The sequence below is a fragment of the Myodes glareolus genome, chromosome 1 (genome assembly GCF_982192425.1).
Source record: "Myodes glareolus chromosome 1, mMyoGla1.1, whole genome shotgun sequence".
NCBI lineage: Eukaryota > Metazoa > Chordata > Mammalia > Rodentia > Cricetidae > Myodes > Myodes glareolus.
In genome coordinates this window covers 62,088,431-62,109,869 of record NC_142026.1, presented here as the reverse complement: position 1 = coordinate 62,109,869, position 21,439 = coordinate 62,088,431, and the positions used below count along the sequence as shown (strand labels likewise).

Below are 21,439 nucleotides of genomic sequence, written 5' to 3'. Positions count from 1 at the left end.
AATACAGCTCCCTAGTGTGTATATTCATGGAGTCAGGGCTCTCTGGAACCTGGAGAGAAAAGACTCCTGGAACTAGCTCTTGTGAACCAGGCTGGTCTTGAACTCACAGAGATCCGCCTGCCTCTGCCTCCCGAGTGCTGGGATTAAAAGTGTGCACCAGGGGCTGGAGAGATGGCTCAGAGGTTAAGAGCACTGACTGCTCTTCCAAAGGTCCTGAGTTCAATTCCCGGCAACCACATTGTGGCTCACAACCATCTGTAATGAGGTCTGGTGTTGCATTCTTGTCAGTAATGAAGACGCAACACCGAGCTCTTGTTAACTGTGGTTTTATTCAGGCCCTTAAAATAATCTTTTCATCCTTTCACTATCTCTCGCAACCTCTTGCTCCTTCTCAACCTCTCGCCCCAGGGAAAAGCCAGTCTACAGCTTAAATAACCTCTGGGTAGCCAACCCCAGCAAGCCACGTGGGAAATGCAGATAGGTCCAGAAACGCGAAAGCAAGCCAGATCTTAGCATTAGCCATATATGGAGTTGTTACACATCTGAGAACACTCACCGTTGGAAAGGTGGAAGGTGGGAATCAGTGCCACCTGTAAGGCATGGCATCACGCAGCTCTCTACAGTCTGGTGCCCTCTTCTGGCCTGCAGGCATACATGCAGACAGAATATTGTATACATAATAAATAAATAAATATAAAAAAAATAAATAAAATAAAATAAAAAAAATAAAAGCGTGCATCATCACTGCCCGGCTGCCAAAAGCATCTTAAGCCACTTTTTTGTTTTGTTCCTTTTTCCTTCCTTCCTTCATTTGTTTTGCTTTTTGAGATAGGGTTTCTCTGTGTAACATCCCTAGCTGACCTGGAACATTCAATCTATAGATCAGGCTGGCCTCAAACCCACAGAGATCCGCCTGCCTCTGCACCAGGAATGCACCACCTCCACCCAGCACCTTAAGTGGGAACAGTATACAGAGCATGCTGCCCTCACTGGGGCAGTATGGAGAGAAGGAAAAGTCCACAATGAGAAGTGGGCAAGACAAGGGGGCACTGAGAAAGCAAGAAAGACCCTAGGAGCAATGGGTGACTGCAGAGCCATCAACAATCTAGCCAGCGCAGTTAATCTGAAAAGGAGGCAATGGGGCAGGCGAGGCAGCTGCTAAGCGGAGAAATGGAGGAGAGGCAGGTCCTATTGGAGACCTTGGTGGACACACACCAGCTGGGAGTGGCAGGGAGAGGAGGAGAGGGGATGTAGGGTCCTTAGAAGGGAAGAAGGTGGCGGTTGCATGACTGCTGCTGTCCCCAGCTAGGTGTAGGAGATCCTGTCTTTGATTAAGTCACTGTGGGACTTGGGCTAGGAAAGTCCTGTCTCTTCTACTTTAACCCTCTGCAATGTCAAATAGAGGAGTTTGGTCTAAGGCACCTCCTGCTATCCTTCAGTATGGTGGCCACTGCTCTAAGTACCCTGTGCGAGAGCTAGAAAGCAAGGAGATGTTAAAGTTGCTTAAGCCGTTAGGGCTCATCCCCAACTTCCCCTGATCCTACCCAGTGCCTGTCTGGCCTCTCTCCCCCGTCCCCACCCCACTATAGGCAGCTCCATATAGGCCTTTGCAAACACAAAGTCAGGTAAGAATACCTTACTATGGAACTTTCAGCCCTTCTGGACCTTGCTGAAGATAAAGCAGATGGCCAGAGGCTCCCCTTCAGACCCTTTGCCGTCTCTGAACCTGAACTGCAGATCTGCTGATAACACATTTGCTAGAGACTGGAGAGGTGCTAGTCACAGTCTGGGCTGGTGGTTGGTCAGGGCCCCAACCTGTGGCTTTAGGTTAAATCCTGTCCTGGATGGGTTTGGGGATACAGGCATTGGGGCAGCTAGCCAGAAGTAGGAGCAGTGTCTCAACCCAGAAGGTGAGAATAGGAACCCTGGGTCACAGGTCCTCACCCCACCTCTAGAGTCTCTTCTGCTGCTGTGAGCAAGGGGCCCCACAGCCCTTTGTCCCTCTGCTCTCACCTTGCCTACTCACGGGGGCACCAATGCCTCCATAGCAGGAAGGGACAGAAATCTTTTCTTCTGAGTCGTGTCCATCATTCAGCATGTCCACCTCATCTTCTGCGGACAGGAACGCCGAGGTCACTGCTCTGGTGCCACAGCCCAGAAAGCACTCTGGCCCTGGGCCCTGGCCAAGATGAAATAGCTTATATACTGCCCCCCCCCCCCCCCCAAGGGTACACAGTCAAGTCAGCAATAAGGCCAGGGCTCCAGGGAGGGAAGGCATAGGCAAAGGCTGAGATCTACATCCCTGGTCTTCCCATAGGTTCAAGGTACCCATAACCATCTCACATTAGGCAGAGGAGTTCTATGATAGTGTGGGCATTCCTGCTGAGGAGTAGGGCAAGGGCCAGACCTCTGAGCAAAGGGTCGAGAGCTGAAGAGTACAGGGAGCAGACCAGCCGCCCAGCCGCACAAGACCTCAGCAGGGCTCTTTCCCTAGCTGCCCGGTTGTAAGGTGAGAGGGGAGGGGCACGGGCAGAGCACACACTCACCATCTCCGTAGATCCTTATCCCTCGCCTCCTGGGAACCCAGGCAGGAAGAAGGAACAAATACAAATTAAGCCTCTTGGAATGCCACCAAGGGAAGGTTCCAGGCCCCATGCAGGGCTAAAAGAGACAGAGGTTAAGCCTCTGTCTCCTGAAGACTCCCCCCATCCAAGCTGTCCTTAGCCAGGGTGAGCTGAGGGACAACATGCTGTACAGTGTTTAACTGCTCCCAACAGAGAAAGACGGAGGGATACTGCAGGACCGTTTATGGTGGGAAGATTCCACGGCCCATGGAGCTGGCCCTAGTTCCTCTCTGAAGCACAGTGGGCTTGCTGCTTAGCCTCCCTGGATCACCCTGGCTTAAGCAAGACTCCATGTATGTTCAGAAGAGCAACAAGGAAATGGGATGTAGAAAAAGCTTTGTTCCAGGTGTGGCAGCACACGCCTCCAGCACTTTGGAGGTAGGGGCAGGTGAATCTTTGTAAATTTGAGTCCAGTCTGGTCTACAGAGTGAGTTCCAGGATGGCCAGGGCTACACAGAGAAACCCTGTCTTGAAAAATCAATAATAATAATAATAACAACAACAACAACAACAATAATAGAAGAAGAAGAAAAAAGCTTTACAAGAGGACCAGAACAAGATATATGGCATTGGCACTTAAGAGCCCAGGCTGACAGGACACTCTTGTCTGCAGAGCCAGTGAGTGAACAGTGAATGACAAGGACTCTCACGGGGCCAGGCCTTCCAGAAAGCACCACCCAATCTTTGGTCCATACAAGGCAGTGTTCCCGGAGGCATAGAGAGAAGGAAGGTAGCCACAGGAAGCCACCAACTGCTCTCTGTATCTCTGTATTTCCCCTAGACAGTATGGTCATTCTCCTCTGGTGAGGGATAGGGCAAGGAGGACACAGGGCAGGGGCACAAGGACCTAGAGGCCAGCTGGCTCCTTACCCAGGATTCACAGGCTCCGACTCTAGGGGCACCTTCCGTGTCTTGCTAAGAGAGGCCAGAGGTGAGCTCATTGCTCTGGTCTTGAGGTTAGCTGTCAGAAACTCCTGAGAGGAAAGAGGGGAGTCAGCCCTTGGGGACACAGGAGACCCAGGACTTCAGGTCAGGAGGAGGAAACTGTAGCTTTTCCTGAAGAGGAGCACTGTCCAGGAGAAGCAGACCTCATTCCTCCAATGCGGATCGGGGTTCCTGATGTCTGCTGGCTCCTCTGAGCAGCTGACTCTCTGCTCTGAACATGGAGCCCCTTGCCTGTTGGGGTGCAGGGCCTGGAACTTCCCCAAGCTTAGAGTGTGGGCACAGACAGGTGTGTGTTCTTATGGATCCATCACTGAGCTGGTTGGCATAAAGCCTGATCTCCCCGTCTGCAGAACCCAGGAGCCACCCCGATCATCTCAGGCAGAGCGGGCTACCCACAGGCAGGAGTCATTGAAGATATAGCCATGTACCATGGAGGTCAACCGCCTGGGCCCTTGCACATGCCCTGCAGCCCAGCGTTAACTGGCACCTCACTTCCTCCCTGTAAAATGTGCATGGTATCAGCATCTAAAAGACAGGTGACCAGAGAGAGCATGCAAAGTCTCAAAGCATTCTGCCCGGTGCCAAACTCCAAGGCAGGCACATGCCAGCTGAATTGTGGCTGTGTGGGGCCATTGTTATTCATACATGGGACTAACTCTCAAAAATGCTGACTCCCTTCTTCTGATGAGGAATGTGTGTGTGTAAGCCAGCTCTAACTAAAGCTACCCACTCTGTTCCCTTCATAATGATTAAAACCTAGCAAGCCTAGAGCCAGAGAAGGGATCTCCACTAGGGAGGGTGTGAAGTGCGTCTTTTCAGACTAAACCCGAGGCAGTCCTCGGGAAACGTGACACTGGCCTTCCCCAATGCACTGGTCGGTTTGTGTCAACATGACACCAGCTAGGGCCATCTGGGAAGAGGGAGCCTCAAAGGGAAAAGGCTCCCATCGGATTAGGCTGTAGGCAAGCCTGTGGGCCGCAGCCCTCTGCTGGCTGTGCCACTCCTAGGCAGGGAGGTCCTGAGTTAGACAAAACCAGGTTGAGCAAGTCATGGGGAGCAGGCCAGTAAGCAGCAATCCTCCATGGTCTTTATTTCATTTCCTGCCTGACTTTCCTCCATGCTGGACTATGTCATGGGAAGTCTAGGCCAAATAAACTCCTTCCTCCCCAAGTTCCTTTTGGGCATGGTCTTTATCATAGCAATAGAGAGCAACAAAGGACAGACTGACACTCTCCAATAGGGAACCCATGCCGCCTGGAGGCAGCCTCCCTCATCCACCATCCAGCCTCCTGGCCATATCCCTGCATTGCTCTGCGAATCTGGGTTCCCGCACGGTTTGGTGGCTAAACAGGACAGCCCCCAGAGGCTTCTTTCACTGATGCCCACAAACAACAAAGACATACCACACCCCTGAACAAACCTCCCCAAGGGCTCCTTTCACCCTTGAATGAAAAACTCAAAGCTGGGCATGGTGATGCAATACCTTTAATCTCAGCGCTTGGGGGGGACAGATCCCAGTGTGTTCCGGGTCAGCCAGGGCTACATAGTGAGATCTTATCTGAAAAAAAAAAAAGGAAGAAGGGGAGGTGGGCAAGGAGGAGGAGGAGGGTGAGGAGAGGAAGAAAATGAAATTCCCTGTTTGCCTCCTCAGTTTATCTGCCCCCCCCCCAAAAAAAACCATCTCTGCACTGAAGACAGCTAACCAACGCCTTGAACACAGGGCTCCCTTTCACTAGCCTCCTCTCCCGGGAACCAAACTCTTCCTTTTGGTGGTTAGCCTAGGCCTTAATGGCTGCTCTCTCTCCAGCCCTAGCCTCCTCTTCTGGAACGGACTCCTCTGACCCATACCCTTCCACTGGCCAGGCTAACCCCTCTATTTTCCTTGTTTCTTCTTAGGCTGTAATTTAGCTCTTTATTTGAAAACTATCAGAGAGACACAGGAAAGCAGTTCTAAGAGGCCCCTTGTATCCACCACTCAGCTTCTTTCTGTAGTTACCATTTCACACAACTCCAGTAAAGCATGAGGAGCAGGAACTGTTTCTGTGATTTGTGTGTACAGGCTGGTGCCACCTGACCACATGGACAGACGGGGTTTAACAACTGCCATCAAGATGCAGGCCTTTCCCACCCCCCACACTTTCGCCTGAGCCGGAATCGCCCTCTGCCGCCTCACCAGCCTGGACCGCAAGCAACCACCACTGTTTAATCCCTTCAATTTGCTGACTTTATTTATTTATTTATTTATTTAGACAAGGTCTTGGGGACTGCAGTGATGGCTCAGAGGTTAAGAGCACTGCCTGCTCTTCTAGAGATCCTGAGTTCAATTCCCAGCAACCACAAGGTGGCCACAACCATCAGGAATGAGATCTGGTGCCCTCTTCTAGCATGCAGGCAGAACACTATATACATAATAGATAAATAATTTTTTTTTAAAACGTGGACCTGTCCACCGCCTTTAGAAAAAAAAAAGACAAGGTCTCAGTATGTAGCCCTGGTTGGCCTAGAACTCACAGATCTCAATTGCCTGCCCCTCCTAAGTACCACTCCTGCTCAGCTCTGGAATGTCCTTTGATAAAGTTACATAAGTAGAATCATATACTATATAATCACCTTTTTCCTTACATACTGTTAGCAAGATAGACTTCATATACTTCATCATTTCAAAGTACAAAATTAAGGGGTTTTCAGTCAGGATCTCTGTGCAGCCCTGGCTGTCCTAGAGCTTGCTCTGCAAACTAAGGGAACCACCTGCGGGATCAAAGGCATGCACTACCACCTCTTGGCAAAGGGCTCTTATTTTAATATTTTGTATTGAAACAAGGTCTTACTATTTAGTCCAGGATGGCCTGGGGATCCTCCTGCCTCAGTCTCCCCAGTGCCCAGAGTCCTGCAACTGTCACCACTATTTACCTATCTGTATGTGCATGGCTGCACACACACACGCACACACACACACACACACACACACACACACACACACACACACACACAGGTGCACATGCATGACCACCTGGAGTGTCAGTCCTCAGACGCTCTCCACAGTGTAGTATTATTATTTTTAAATGTATAGGGTTTGTCACTAGCCTGGAAATTGTCACTCTAAGGTGGCAAGCAACAAGCCCTAGGGATCCCCCTGCCTCCACTATCCCAGCACTGGGATGACAAATGCCTACCTGGGACACATGTGGGTTTTTGTTTTATTTTCAGTGTGTATTTTACTTGTTTATTATTTATATATTTGTGTATGTGTATGTGTGTGCACAGGCACATGCACACACCATGGTAAGCATGTGAAAGTCAAGAGGGTATCCCAAAGAAATCAGTATTCTTTTTCCACCATGTGGATCCTGGGGAAGGAATTCAGGTGGTCAGACACGACAGCAGGAGCCTTTACCCACTGAGTCATCTTGCCAACCCTCACATCTGTTTTTTTAAAATAGGTTCTAGAGATGAAAGTCGGGTCCTCAAGCTTCCTAAGCAAGTGCTTCACCAACTAACCTGTCTCCCTAGCCCCTTGCTGTTATTTTCAGACAAGATTTCACTGTTTAACTCTGTCTGGCCTCTCAGTCACAGAGAGTCTCCTGCCTCGGACTCCTGAGTGCTGAGATTACAGGCATGAGTCATCGAAAGACCCTGTAAAGTCCAGTGTAGTGGTGCACATCTGTGGTCCAGCAAAGGAAAGGCTGAGCTCAAGGTTAGCATGGACTACAGAGCATAACCAGACCAGCCAGAGGCACATGGTAAGGCCTAGCCAAACAGCAAATGAGCAGCAGGGCCGTGGCGGCACACGCCTTTAATCCCAGCAGAGGCAGGCGGATCTCTGTGAGTTCGAGCACAGCCTGGGCTACAAGAGCTAGTTCCAGGACATCTAGGGCGGTTACAGAAAAACCGTGTCTCAGAAAATTAAAGTAGTAATAATAATAATAAAACAGTTGGGCTGTGGTGGTGAATGCTTTGAATCCCAGCACTCAGGAGGATCACATAGACAGGAGGATCTCTGTGAGTTTGAGGCCAGCAGGCTTATGGTCTACAGAGTAAGTTCCAGGACCGTCAGGACTGTTACACGGAGAAGCCCTGTCACAAAAAACCAAGAAAGAAAAAAAGTCAAAATTAAAAAAAATAAAAAAAAAACCAAAAAAACCCCTGTGCACTTTAATAGCTTACTGTCCTCTACCTTCCAGTTCCTCCCCACTTCTCCCAGCCAAGCCTAGGTGGTTATTAACAGATCTGCCCCTTCTGGACATTTCCTATAAATGGAGCATAAGCACGACTAGGATTTATAGTGAGGGGTGATTAGAGACTAGGTGAATTATGTTATCAGTAAAACAGATTCGCCCAACTGAACCCAACAGTGTGCCACAAAGTCAGCTTCTCCATCGTCCCCCTTTTTTAAATGGAACCTCATCTCCAACTGCATTGTGTTTCTCTCTCCTTTACTCTCGCTTCATCCCGTCAACTAGCAAACCTTTCAGATTAAACTCTGCAATGTCTCTCACAATGGATTCTTTTTTCTTGTGCCTCTCAGGCCCCTCTGGATGCAATTCTTTCGGGCTATTACACCGTTGGTTTTTAGTTTTACTCTCATCTGATCTGGTGGTGTACCTTCCTTTGAACTCTGGGCCCTGAGGACAGAATGCCTTCAGTGGTCTGGGAGTTTCTCCTGGACAGGACTGTGCCTTCTCCTCAGGGCCAGAAACACGTTGCTGTTGAACCAGCACTTGGGGTTGAAAAGCTAGCCAAGTGCTCTACCACTGAGATAACCTCGGTCTTTAATGTTTATTTATTTGTATTGTATGTGTATTGGTGTTCTACCTGCATGTATATCTGTGTGAGGGTGTAAGATTCCCAGAACTGGAGTTACAGACCGTCATAAGCTGCAATGTGGGTGTTGGGAATTGAACCTGGGTCTTCTGGAAGAGCAGTCAAAGTGCTCTTAACCTGAGCTAACTCTCCAGCCCCTGAATTTATTTTTAATTAATTAACTTTTCTTTTTAAGGGCTGGAGAGTGAGCCTAGGGCCTCACACATGCTACACAGGCACTACACTGCTGAGCTACATTTATGGTCTTTATTTATTTTTAATGATAAAATCTTGAGCCAGGCGGTGGTGGCTCACACCTTTAATCCCAGCATTTGGGAGGCAGAGGCAGGCGGATCTCTTTGAGTTCGAGGCCAACCTGGTCTACAAGAGCTAGTTCAGACAAGCTCCAAAGCTACAGAGAAACCCTGTCTCGAAAACAACAACAACAACAACAACAACAACAACAAAAGAAACCCTGTCTCGGGGAAAAAAAAAATCTTGGACTTAAAAATGGCTCAGAGGGCTGCTCCCTTGCACGCTGGGCCTGGACTGTGGGCTCAGTCCGGCAGGGGCAGCTCTGGTGCTTTGAGAGCCTGCCTGAGGAAAGGCAAGCCCTGTCTCAGCTCAATCACATTCCTGGCCAGCAAGAGAGAGTGAACTTCTAACAGACTTCCATTGGAGGAGGGGTGAGTTTTCTCCTGGCCAGAGGGCTTCCTCTAGGAGGAATTCAGTCTTTCCCCGCCCCCCTCGACAATCTGGTCACCAGGCAGAGGCGACTACTCCCTGCGGAGCTCTCCTGATTCCAGTCCCAGCCTTTATCCAGGTACACCTTCCTCTCTTCCCCCCTTCCCTCTGGGGCCACAAGATCTCCCCAGAGCAACTCCCTTGCTCGCTGGGCCTGGGTTGTGAGTACAACCTGGTAGTAGGGAGTGCCTGTGTTTCAATAGACTGCCTGAGGAAAGGTAGGCCTTCTGTCAGTGAATTCCCTGCCCAACAAGGGAACCTGACCTGGTACTAGAAGATCCAGTAGAGAGTATTTGAAGGAAGAGATGGGCAGATGCCAAGGCAAGAACTCCTCCAACAATCTAAAAAACAACATGAAAACACCAGAACCCAATGACCCTATAATAGAAGGACTTGAACCTTTTAATTCAGAAGAAGCGGGAAAAAATGCCATTATGAAAGCAATAGAGTCCCTTAAACAGGATATGAATAACTCCCTTAAAGAACTGGATGAGAAGTATAACAAAAAGATTGAAGAAATGAGTAAAGAAATGGATGAAAAATATAAAAAAAAACATCGAAGAAATGAGTAAATCCATGAATGATATATTGGGAAACCAAGAAAAAACAATCAAACAGGTAATGGAAACAGTTTAAGAATTGAAAACTGAAATGGAGGCAATGAAGAAAACACAAAACGAGGGCCGGCTGGATATGGAAAATCTAGGTAAACAAACAGAGACTACAGAATCAAGCATAACCATAGGATACAAGAGATGGAAGAACAAATCTCAGAGTCTGAAGATACCATAGAGAAAATAAATGCTCTGATCAAAGAAAATAGCAAATCCAATAAATTCTCATAACAAAACATTCAAGAAATCTGGGACACAATAAAAAAACCAAATCTAAGAATAATAGGGATTGAAGAAGGAGAAGAACTGCAGATCAAAGGACCAGAAAATATATTCAACAAAATTATAGAAGAAAACTTTCCCAATCTAAAGAATGATATTCCTATGAAGGTTCAAGAAGCATACAGAACACCGAATAGGCTTGATCAAAAAAAAAATCCCCTCCCCATATAATAATCAAAACACAAAACATACAGATTAAAGAAAGAATATTAAGATCTGCAAAGGAAAAAGGGCAAGTAACTTATAAAGGTAAACCTATCAGACTCACACCGGACTTCTCTATGGAAACCATGAAAGCCAGAAGGTCCTGGATAGAGGTACTGCAGAAACTAAGAGACCATGGATGCAAGCCCAGACTAATATACCCAGCCAAGCTATCATTCACTATCAATGGAGAAAACAAAATATTCCAGGATAAGAACAAATTTAAACAATTCGCAGCCACAAACCCAGCCTTACAGAAAGTAATAGAAGGAAAATTGCAACCAAAGGAGTCCAACATTGCCAGCAATGCTTACAATAACTCAGACATCTAGCGACCCTTCACGAGCTTAACTCAAAGAAGGGACACATACAAACTCTATTAATCAAACAAACAAAAAATAATAATAACCGGAGTCAACAACCACTGGTCATTAATATCACTTAATATTAATGGACTCAATTCACCTATAAAAAGGCACAGACTAAGAGACTGGATACGAAAACAGGATCCAACATTCTGCTGTTTACAAGAAACACACCTCAACCACAAAGACAGACATTTACTCAGAGTAAAGGGTTGGGAAAAGGTTTTTCAAGCAAACGGACCTAAGAAACAAGCAGGCGTGGCCATTCTAATCTCGAACAAAATTAACTTCAAACTAAAATCAATCAGAAGAGATGGAGATGGACATTTTATACTCATAACAGGAACAATTCATCAGGAGGAAGTCTCAATCCTGAATATCTACGCCCCTAATATAAAGCCTCCTACTTATGTAAAAGAAACACTTCTAGAACTCAAGGCAGTCATCAAAACAAACACACTAATAGTAGGAGACTTCAACACTCCTCTCTCACCAATGGACAGGTCAATCAGACAGAAACCTAACAGAGAATTAAGAGAATTATTGGAGGTATTGAATCAAATGGACTTAACAGACATCTATAGAACATTCCACCCAAATAGGAAAGAATATACCTTCTTCTCTGCAGCTCATGGAACCTTCTCGAAAATTGACCACATACTGGGTAACAAAGCAAACTTCCACAGATACAAAAAAATATTAGTAACCACCTGTGTCTTGTCAGACCACTATGGATTAAAGTTAGAATTCAAGAACAGTGCTACCCCCAGGAAGCCAACAAATTCATGGAAGTTGAACAGTCAACTACTGAATCACCCCTGGGTCAAGGAAGAAATAAAGAAAGAAATTAAAGTCTTCCTTGAATTTAATGAAAATAAAGACACAACATACTCAAACCTATGGGACACTATGAAAGCAGTGCTAAAAGGAAAGTTCATAGCACTAAGTGCCCAATTAAAGAAAACGGAGAAAGCACACATTGGAGACTTAACAGCACACTTGAAAGCTCTCGAAAAAAAAAGAAGCTGATTCACCCAGGAGGAGTAGAAGACTGGAAATAATCAAACTGAGGGCTGAAATCAACAAAATAGAAACACAGAAAACAATCCAAAGAATCAATGAATCAAAAAGCTGGTTCTTGGAGAAAATCAACAAGATCGACAAACCCCTATCCAAATTAATCAAACGGCAGAGAGAGAACATGCAAATTAATAAGATCAGAAATGAAAAGGGGGACATAACCACAGACACAGAGGAAATTCAGAGAATCATTAGATCTTACTATGAAAATTTATATGCCACAAAGTTGGAAAATGTAAAAGAAATGGACATTTTTTTAGATAAGTACCATATACCAAAGTTGAACCAAGAACAGGTGAAGAATCTAAATAGACCTGTCAGTCGTGAAGAATTAGAAGCTGTTATTAAAAATCTCCCTACCAAAAAAAGCCCAGGACCAGATGGTTTCAATGCAGAATTCTACCGGAACTTCCAGGAAGAGCTAATACCTATACTCCTTAATGTATTTCACAATATAGAAACAGAAGAATCACTGCCAAACTCTTTTTATGAAGCTACAGTTACCCTGATACCAAAACCACACAAAGACACAACCAGGAAAGAGAATTACAGACCAATATCACTCATGAACATTGACGCAAAAATACTCAATAAAATACTGGCAAACCGAATCCAAGAATACATTAGAAAAATTATCCATTATGATCAAGTGGGCTTCATCCCAGAGATGCAGGGATGGTTCAACACACGCAAATCTATCAATGTAATCCATCATATAAATAAACTGAAAGAAAAAAACCATATGATCATTTCATTGGATGCTGAAAAAGCATTTGACAAAATTCAACACCCATTTATGATAAAGGTGTTGGAGAGACTGGGGATACAAGGATCATACCTAAATATAATAAAAGCAATATACAGCAAACCGTCAACTAACATCAAATTGAATGGAGAGAAACTCAAAGCCTTTCCACTAAAATCAGGAATACGACAAAGCTGTCCACTCTCACCATTCCTCTTCAATATAGTGCTTGAAGTTCTAGCAATAGCAATAAGACAACATAAGGGGATCAAGGGGGATTCGAATTGGAAAAGATGAAGTTAAACTTTCGTTATTTGCAGACGATATGATAGTGTACATCAGCGACCCCAAAAACTCTACCAAAGAACTCCTACAGTTGATAAACACCTTTAGTAATGTGGCAGGATACAAGATCAACTCCAAAAAATCGGTAGCCCTCCTATACACAAAGGATAAAGAAGCAGAGAGGGAAATCAGAGAAACATCACCTTTCATGATAGCCACAAATAGCATAAAATATCTTGGGGTAACTCTAACCAAGTAAGTGAAAGACCTATTTGACAAAAACTTTAAGTCTTTGAAGAAAGACATTGAGGAGGATACCAGAAAATGGAAAGACCTTCCCTGCTCTTGGATTGGGAGAATCAACATAGTAAAAATGGCAATTCTACCAAAAGCAATCTATAGATTCAATGCAATTCCCATCAAAATCCCATCAAACTTCTTTACAGACCTTGAGAGAACAATAATCAAGTTTATATGGCAAAACAAAAAACCCAGGATAGCCAAAACAATCTTATACAATAAAGGAACCTCTGGAGGCATTACCATCCCTGACTTCAAACTGTATTACAGAGCAACAGTATTGAAAACAGCTTGGTATTGGCATAAGAACAGAGAAGTCGACCTATGGAATCGAATAGAAGACCCGGGTATTAACCCACAAACTTATGAACACCTGATTTTTGACAAGGGAGCTAAAGCTATACAATGTAAGAAAGATAGCATCTTTAACAAATGGTGCTGGCATAACTGGATGTCAACCTGTAGAAGAATGAAAATAGATCCATATCTATCACCATGCACAAAACTCAGGTCCAAATGGATAAAAGACATCAACATTAATCCGACCACTTTGAACCTGATAGAAGAGAAAGTGGGAAGTAGTCTACAAGATATAGGCACAGGAGACCAGTTCCTAAGCAGAACCCCAGGAGCGCAGACAATAAGAGAAACAATAAATAAATGGGACCTGCTGAAACTGAGAAGCTTCTGTAAAGCAAAGGACACTGTCAGTAAGACAAAAAGGCTACCTTCTGACTGGGAAAAGATCTTCACAAACCCTGCAACAGATAAAGGTCTGATTTCCAAAATATACAAAGAACTCAAGAAACTAGACACTAAAACTCTAATTAACCCAATTAAAAAATGGGGTACTGAACTGAACAGAGAATTCACAACAGATGAACTTCGAATGGCCAGAAGACACTTAAGGTCATGCTCAACCTCCTTAGCGATCAGGGAAATGCAAATCAAAACAACTTTGAGATATCATCTTACACCTGTCAGAATAGCCAAACTCAAAAACACCAATGATAGCCTATGCTGGAGAGGATGTGGAATGAGGGGAACACTCATCCATTGTTGGTGGGAATGCAAGCTTGTGCAGCCACTGTGGAAATCAGTGTGGCGGTTTCTCAGGAAACTGGGAGTCAACCTCCCTCAGGACCCAGCAATTCCACTCTTGGGAATATACCCTAGAGATTCCCTAACATACTACAAAAGCATTTGTTCTACTATGTTCATAGCAGCACTATTTGTAATAGCCAGAACCTGGAAACAGCCTAGGTGCCCCTCAATAGAAGTATGGTTAAAAAAAGGTGGGGAACATATACACATTAGAGTTTTACTCAGCGGTAAAAAACAATGACATCTTGAATTTTGCATGCAAATGGATGGACATAGAAAACGCTTTACTGAGTGAGGTAAGCCAGACCCAAAAAGAGGAACATGGTATGTATTCACTCATAAGTGGATTCTAACCATAATTAAAGGTCTTTGAGCCTATTATTCGTGATCCTAGAGAAGCTAAATAAGAAGATGAACCTGATGAAGATTATTTAGCTATCCGCCAGGAGGTAGGAAATAGACAAGAGTCCCAGGTAACCTCGGGTGCATGGGGGGGGGGTTGGGAGGGTTGTCAGAAAGGGAGAGGGTTAGAGAGAAGGGAGTAGGGGAGGATTGGGGAAAGATCGGGGGACTGGGATGGGGGGGAGGGAGGAAGGATGGATATGGGATCAGGCAAGTATATACCTCAACTAAGGGAATCATTTTAGGGTTTACAAGAGACTTGATTATAAAGGGGATCCCCGGTCCAAGGAGAGATCCCCAGATGGTTCTCTGGACAGAGGAGAGGGTGCCTGAACCGGCCTTTGCCCACAACCATACTGATGAATATTTTGCATGTCACCATAGAACCCTCATCTGGCGATGGATGGAGATGGAGGCGGAGAACCACGTTGGAACACTGGACCTAGCTCCCTAGGTCCAAATAAGAGGCAAAAGGAAAGAGAACGTGAGCAAAGAAGGCAAGGGCAGAGGAAACCTTCATCCGACGTTGGATGGCGATACAGATGGAGACCCATATTGGAACACCGAACTGAGCACTCCAAGGTCCAAATGAGGAACAGAAAGATGAAGAAAATAAAAAAAGTAATCAGGACTGCGAGGGATGCGAGCACCCACTGATACAAGGGAACTGATATAATGAGAGTTCACCAAGGCCTGTTGGACTGGGACTGAACGAGGTCGTGATCCAACCAGATTCTCTGAATGTGGCTGGCCCGGAGCCTTTTTGAAAAGCCATTGACAATGACACTGGGACTTGCTTCCTCTGCATATACTGGATTTTGGCGCTCCAGTCTGTTTGGACTCTCACCTTTCCTGGACCTGGAGGGAGGGGGGAGGAACTTGAACTTCCCACAAGGCAGGAAACCCTGACTGCTCTAGGGGATGGAGAGGGAGGAGGAGAGGGACTGGGGGGAGTGGGAGGGTGTTGGGAGGAGGGGCTGAAATGGAAACTTTTATAATTTAATAAAAAAAGGAAAAAAAACATAAATAATAAAAAAAAGAACTAAAAAAAATGGCTCAGAGGTTAGGAGCAATTGCTGCTCTTAAAGAGAGCCTAGGTTTGGTTTCCAGCGGCCACGTGATAGCTCACAACCCCCTAGTAACTCCAGTTCCAGGGTATCTGATGCCTTCTGACACCAAGCATGCAAGGTACACACACATACATGCAGACAACTCATATATATGAATAAAATTATATATACAAAGAAAGGTCTTTGCCCATTGTGGCCCTGAAAGGACTCTAAAGTCCAGGCTGGCTTTGAATATGTGGCCCTCCTGCTCCTGCCTCCTGAGTAGTTAGGATTACAGGTCTGCAGGGCCCCAGCCCCAGCCTTCTATTTTGTTCAGTTATTTGTTTTTTAAAGATAGTCTCACTATGTAGGCCAGGCTGGCTTCAAACTCAGAGATCCTCCCCTGCCTCCGGAGTGCTGAGATTAAAGGCCTGCACAATTAACCTGGCCATGCTTTACTTTTTTAAAATTTGAGGCAGGGTCTCGCTGAACTGCCCTAATTGGCCAGAGATGGGTTTCACACTCGCAAGCCTCCTACCTCAGCCCGCCACAACCGATGAAGGTTGTCAGGGTACGGCTGTCGCCTCAGGTGAGGGTTACAAACGCGTCCTGTGCCTCTCTAGAGGACCGAGCTCGGCGACACCCTGGGCTCTGAGACTGCCTGGTAGCTGCGCGCCCAAACCCTGCCCCGATCGCCCGCCGTCTGCTCCGCCTTCACGCGCGCACACCGTGAGCGGGGTCCCCACGCCCCTCCTGAGCCGAGCCACGCAGGCCGCGGATCCACGGAGTCGGGGCGAGGGCCCTGGCCTGCCGGAGGACTTGGCGGGACAGAAAGGCCTGGAGCCAAGACTCACCACGGGGCCAGCGAGCCGTCCCGGGGCGCCGCCATCTTGTTGTCTCGGGGTTTCCCAGGCGACCGGACCCGAGCACTTCTCATTGGGTAGCTCCGAGAGACTCGCTGACGAATCAGCGGGCAACGACAGCGGCTGTATCCGACCGTGCCCGAGTTGCTTGGAATACTTCAGGTCCCAGAATGCACTGCTCTATGAGGTCAGAGGTCAGAGAACTTTGGGAGACTCTGGGTCTGAATCAATACTGAGCTAAATTAATCTTGGGGACATAACCTTTCTTTTGTTTTCCCATCTGATCATTCAGAGATGAATTGGACGGATGCAGGTTACTTAATAAATATTTAAATCTCAGTTTCTCCTCTAACTTATGGACTAGATGATACCCTGTAGGAAAGTTCTAATTCTAGCGCCTATGTGGAAGAATTGGGTAACATACTCACTCCTAGTTTGTAAATAATTTCCACTACCTGTGTAAGATTCCCGGTTAGGGTGTTTTCCCTTCGGGGACCACGACTCCCAAGAACCAAGACTAGTCCACACTGGATGCAAAAGCAAGAGGTAGTTTATTCACACAGGCGCCTGGGAAGCAACAGCCTTTGGGTGACTGATGCGCACCGGGCTGAATTTGGAGTTTGGTTATATAGCAAAAAGCATGTTTACAGAAGCAGATGCATTCTCAGTGGTTATTTCAGATAAAACGATGGGGTTAGGTTAGGGGCAGGTCAGGGAAATATATTAGCCTGTTGGCGAAGGCTGACCTCTAAGTATCTGACTACAGGTATCCTGTTTTCTCATCATCAGGGTTCCATCTAGTCTCACGGTGATTGTGGTGGTCTGGGAACAGCTTGACCTGGCTGCAATGGAGATTCCAGATGGGCGGGGATCTTCTCACCCGAGCCTCATAGCTAGACGGCTTAGCGGGTAAAGGCGCTGGCCACCAAGCTTGATCACCTGAGTTCGATCACTGGGACACACATGGCAGGAAAAATGACTCTGGGGCTGTCTTCTGACTCCCACACAGACACCACCCACATGTACACACAAAATTGAGTTACGAGAGCCCAGGCGGTGGTGGCCCATGTGTTTAAACCCAGCACAGAAGCAGGTGGATCTCTGTGAGGTCAAAGCCAGACTGGTCACAGGCATCTCATTTCCTTCAGGTGTAAAATGAAGATAAAGCCTACTGGTATTAGGGTCACTGGGGTGCTACATGAAGTTAATGCAAAGTACATATGAAAACACCTGTATAGATGTTTGCAAAAATATTTCTTGCCAGGCAGTGGTGGCTGAGGCCTTTAATCCAAGCACTCTGGAGACAGAGGCAGGGGGATCTCTGAGTCCAAGGACAATCTCAGCTACAGAGTGAGTCCCAGGACAGTCATGTCGGTCCAGACCCTGTTGGGGGTCGAATGCCAGATATCCTGCATATCAGATGTTTGCATTATGATTCATAACAGTAGCAAAATTACAGTTATGAAGCAGCAACAAAATAACTGTATGGTTGGGGTCACCACAACATGAGGAGCTGTTTTAAAGGTCTCAGCACTGGGAAGGTTGAGAACCACGGCTAAACTCACCTCAGAGTCACTGTCCAACCCCTGTCACTCAGAGCACTGTTGGAGACCCTAGAAATCTCTTTGGAGTCTCCAGCATCAAATAAGCCTTGAGGGCTAGGAGACCTTGTAGTCCTGTCTGCTTAACTTCCACACTGCCCAGGACTCCCCTCTGGGATGGGGCTCCATCGCTCCACTGGCTGCCTCTTTATTCCGTCCATGATCTGAGTCTCTTTTTTGTTGTTGTTTTTCGAGATAGGGTTTCTCTATATGTAGCCCTAGCTGTCCTGGAACTCAGAGAGATCCGTCTTCCTCTGCTTCCTGAGCGTTGGGATCAAAGGCATGTGCCACCACCGTCACTGGCTGAGTTCCTACTCTTGAGTGGATAGAATCTACTTGACTTTTGGATCATTTCCTGGAAGATGCTTGTCAGGTCTGCCTCCTTTGTGGTTAGGAGTTTACTGGGAGCTGGCAGTTCAGGGAGGAAGTGAACAGAGAGAGGGAGACTGCCAAGCCCGTGGAGTCCCTGAGAGTAAAACCTAGCTCCACCCTTCCTTTCCCCTTTGCCACCCCTACAGCCGCCACCTCTGCCACCTACCATCTCTAATGAAGATCTGTCACCCCCAGCTTATCACAGCTCCTGAAGCCTTTGTGTTCTAAGTCCTACCCTCCGCCTTCCTTGACTTCCAAACATCATGCTCCTTCCCAAGTGTTGGGCTTTTCCTGGGACACATCCCGTTGCTCCTCTAGACTCTCCTTCAAGAGCCAGCGCAGATGCGCCTCCTCCAGGAAACCATCTCAGGTCTTTCTCCCTTCCCTTAAGCAGATGTATACTCTACTGTAAAGCCTGATCACCTTCCCACTCAGTTTTGTGAGCTACAGTGATCCCTGCCCCTCCTGTAGGCAGTGGCCTATGACGTCCTCAAGGGAAGGGTCCCTTTCTTATTCATCTTGCCCCAGCTAGTAAGTAACAATAGACTGGAAGAGAAAATGAGCAAAAAGATGATGGATGAATGGATGGATGGATGGATGGATGGATGGATGGATGGACAGACGGACGAACGGACGATTTACCTTGACAGACATTTGAGGACAGCTTGGGCTACGTTGTGAGTTCCAGGCTAGTCTAGACTACCAGAGTGAGATCCGGTCTCAAAAGCAGCAGCAGCGGCAACAGCAAAGATTTACCTTGAGTGCTCCATCATGTTATTGGGTCATACCTCTCCATGAAAATGAAAATCTTAGGGCAGATCACATGATCACATGGCAGTGTGTGCTGCAACGCCCTTCCCTGCTTTATCCCAGCTCATCGGGGAACAAGCTACATAGTGAGAACCCATTCTGTGTGGGCTAGGGACAGTTATAAAAGAACACTTGGCAGCTGTGCATGGTGGCACAGTGTCACAGGCCTGTAATCCCGTGCACTCACAGGGCAGAGGCAGAGGTGGGAGGATCACAATCATGAAGGGTTGGGGAGGAGGAGAAGGGCAGGGGAGAGAAGAGAGGATACCTGTCCCCTGCCCCTCTCTCCTCCCCCAACACTTGAGAGAGAACTGAGCAACTGGGATGGGGTAGCCATCTAAGGTGCCATGTGTCTACGCATCTCTTCTAAGTGTGAGTATTAACAGTTCCTCTGAGTGGCCAGTCCTGACCACTTGTCTGGATGCACTTTCTCCATTTCTCTCTTCTCACATTCTGATTTCTTCAATATTTATTGAAACCTGAAATTGCCGGCCTTTTTTTTTTAGAAAGTAATTTTATTAAATTATAAAAGTTTCCATTTCCGCCCCTCCTCCCAACACCCTCCCACTCCCCCCACACTCCCTCTCCTCCTCCCTCTTGGTCCCTAAGGGCAGTCAGGATTTCCTGCCCTGTGGGAAGTCCAAGTTCCTCCCCCCTCCCTCCAGGTCCAGGAAGGTGAGTATCCAAACAGACTGGATCCCCAAAATCCAGTATATGCAGAGGAAACAAGTCCCAGTGTCATTGTCAATGGCTTTTCAGAAAGACTCCGGGCCAGCCACATTCAGAGAATATTGCCGGCCCTTTTTGTCTTCCCCATTTGAACATCAGCTCCATGAGTAGGGACTGTGTCTTTCTGTTTACTGCTGTGTCCTCAAGGCCTAAACAAAAACCAGTAGCAGGCACACAGCGGGTACTTGAGAAACAGTGAGTATGTCCTGTGATCTGCCTCGCACTTCAGTTGCGTGCAATCTGAGGTCGACCCTGTCTGCTGGGTTCTGATAATTCTGTACTTCCGCTGGGCAGTGGTGGCGCATGCCTTTAATCCCAGCGCGGGGGGGGGGGGGCAGAGGCAGGCGGATCTCTGTGAGTTCGAGGCCAGCCTGGTCAACAAGAGTGAGTTCCAGGACAAGCACAGAGAAACTTTGTCTCAAAAAACCAAAGGGGGGGGGGGACACACGACTATATTTGCCAGTTCTGATATTTCAGCTGTCTTGTCTTATATGTCTTTGAAAACTCCAGGTGCAGTTGCTCAAAAGTCATATTGATAATTCTATTATCTAGACCCGTCCATGAAACGCTCGTCTTCGCTGCTTCTGTCATTTGTGTCTGAGTTGCTGTCGTACTGTCCTCCGTCCCCGCGAAGGCTGAGCTGCTGTTTCCTGTCTCACCGTCCTGCTGGCGATCTTCTGTCAGTGTGACACAAGCTAGGGTCACCTGCAACGGGGGAACTTCAGCTGAGAAAATGCCTCCAAAAGTTCCAGCTGTGAGCCGAGTAGTAGCTCACGCCTTTAATTCCAGCACTCGGGAAGCAGAGGCAGGCAGATCTCTGTGGGTTCAAGGACAGTCTGGTTTACAGAGTGAGTTCCAGAATAGCCAAGGCTGTTACACAGAGAAACCCTGTCTCAAAAAACAAACAAACAAACAAAACGAACAAAACAATACAACGACAGCAAAAAAAAAAAATCCAGCAGTAAGGCATTTTCTTAATTAGTGATTGAGAGGGGAAGGCCCAGGCCATGATGGGTGTTTCTGTTCCTGGGCTGGTGGACCTAGGTTCTATAAGGAAACAGACTGACCAAGTCATGAAGAGCAAGCCAGTAAGCAGCACTCCTCCATGACCTCTGCATCAGCTTCTGCCTCCAGGTTCCTGCCCTGCTTGACTTCCTGTCCCAACTTCCTTCAGTGATGGACCACAACATGGAAGTGTGAAAACCAAATCAACCCTTTCCTTCCCAACTTGTTTTTTGGTCCTGGTGCAATAGAAACCCTGACCAAGATAATTTCAAACCTTCATCCTGCTACCCAGAGACCAAGTGGAGAACTTATCTGCTTGTTTGGGTCTCTTTTTTCTTTCCTTTTTCTGTTTTTCTTTTTTTTTTCTTTTATTTTCCTTTTCCTTTTTTTTTTGGTGTGTGGGTGGGATAGTGGGGCTTTTGTTTGTTTGTTTTTGTTTGTTTATTTGTTTGTTTGTTTTCGAGGCAGGGTTTCTCTGTGTAGCCCTGGGTGGCTATCCTGGAATTCACTCTGTAG

The 21,439-nt window shown here is 46.8% G+C and overlaps 1 protein-coding gene across 1 annotated transcript; it reads right to left on the bottom strand.

Annotated features, from left to right (window-relative positions):
- Window positions 1-520: 520 nt before the first annotated feature.
- LOC148123396 (uncharacterized) lies at window positions 521-21,203 on the bottom strand. Its single transcript, XM_087910761.1, has 7 exons — window positions 21,198-21,203; window positions 20,486-20,623; window positions 16,398-16,586; window positions 3,495-3,598; window positions 2,547-2,575; window positions 2,014-2,112; window positions 521-642 (listed from the first exon to the last, which is right to left on the bottom strand). The coding sequence occupies exons 1-7, from the start codon at window positions 21,201-21,203 to the stop codon at window positions 581-583; spliced, it is 627 nt and encodes a 208-aa protein (XP_087766887.1). The 3' UTR covers window positions 521-580.
- Window positions 21,204-21,439: the final 236 nt, after the last annotated feature.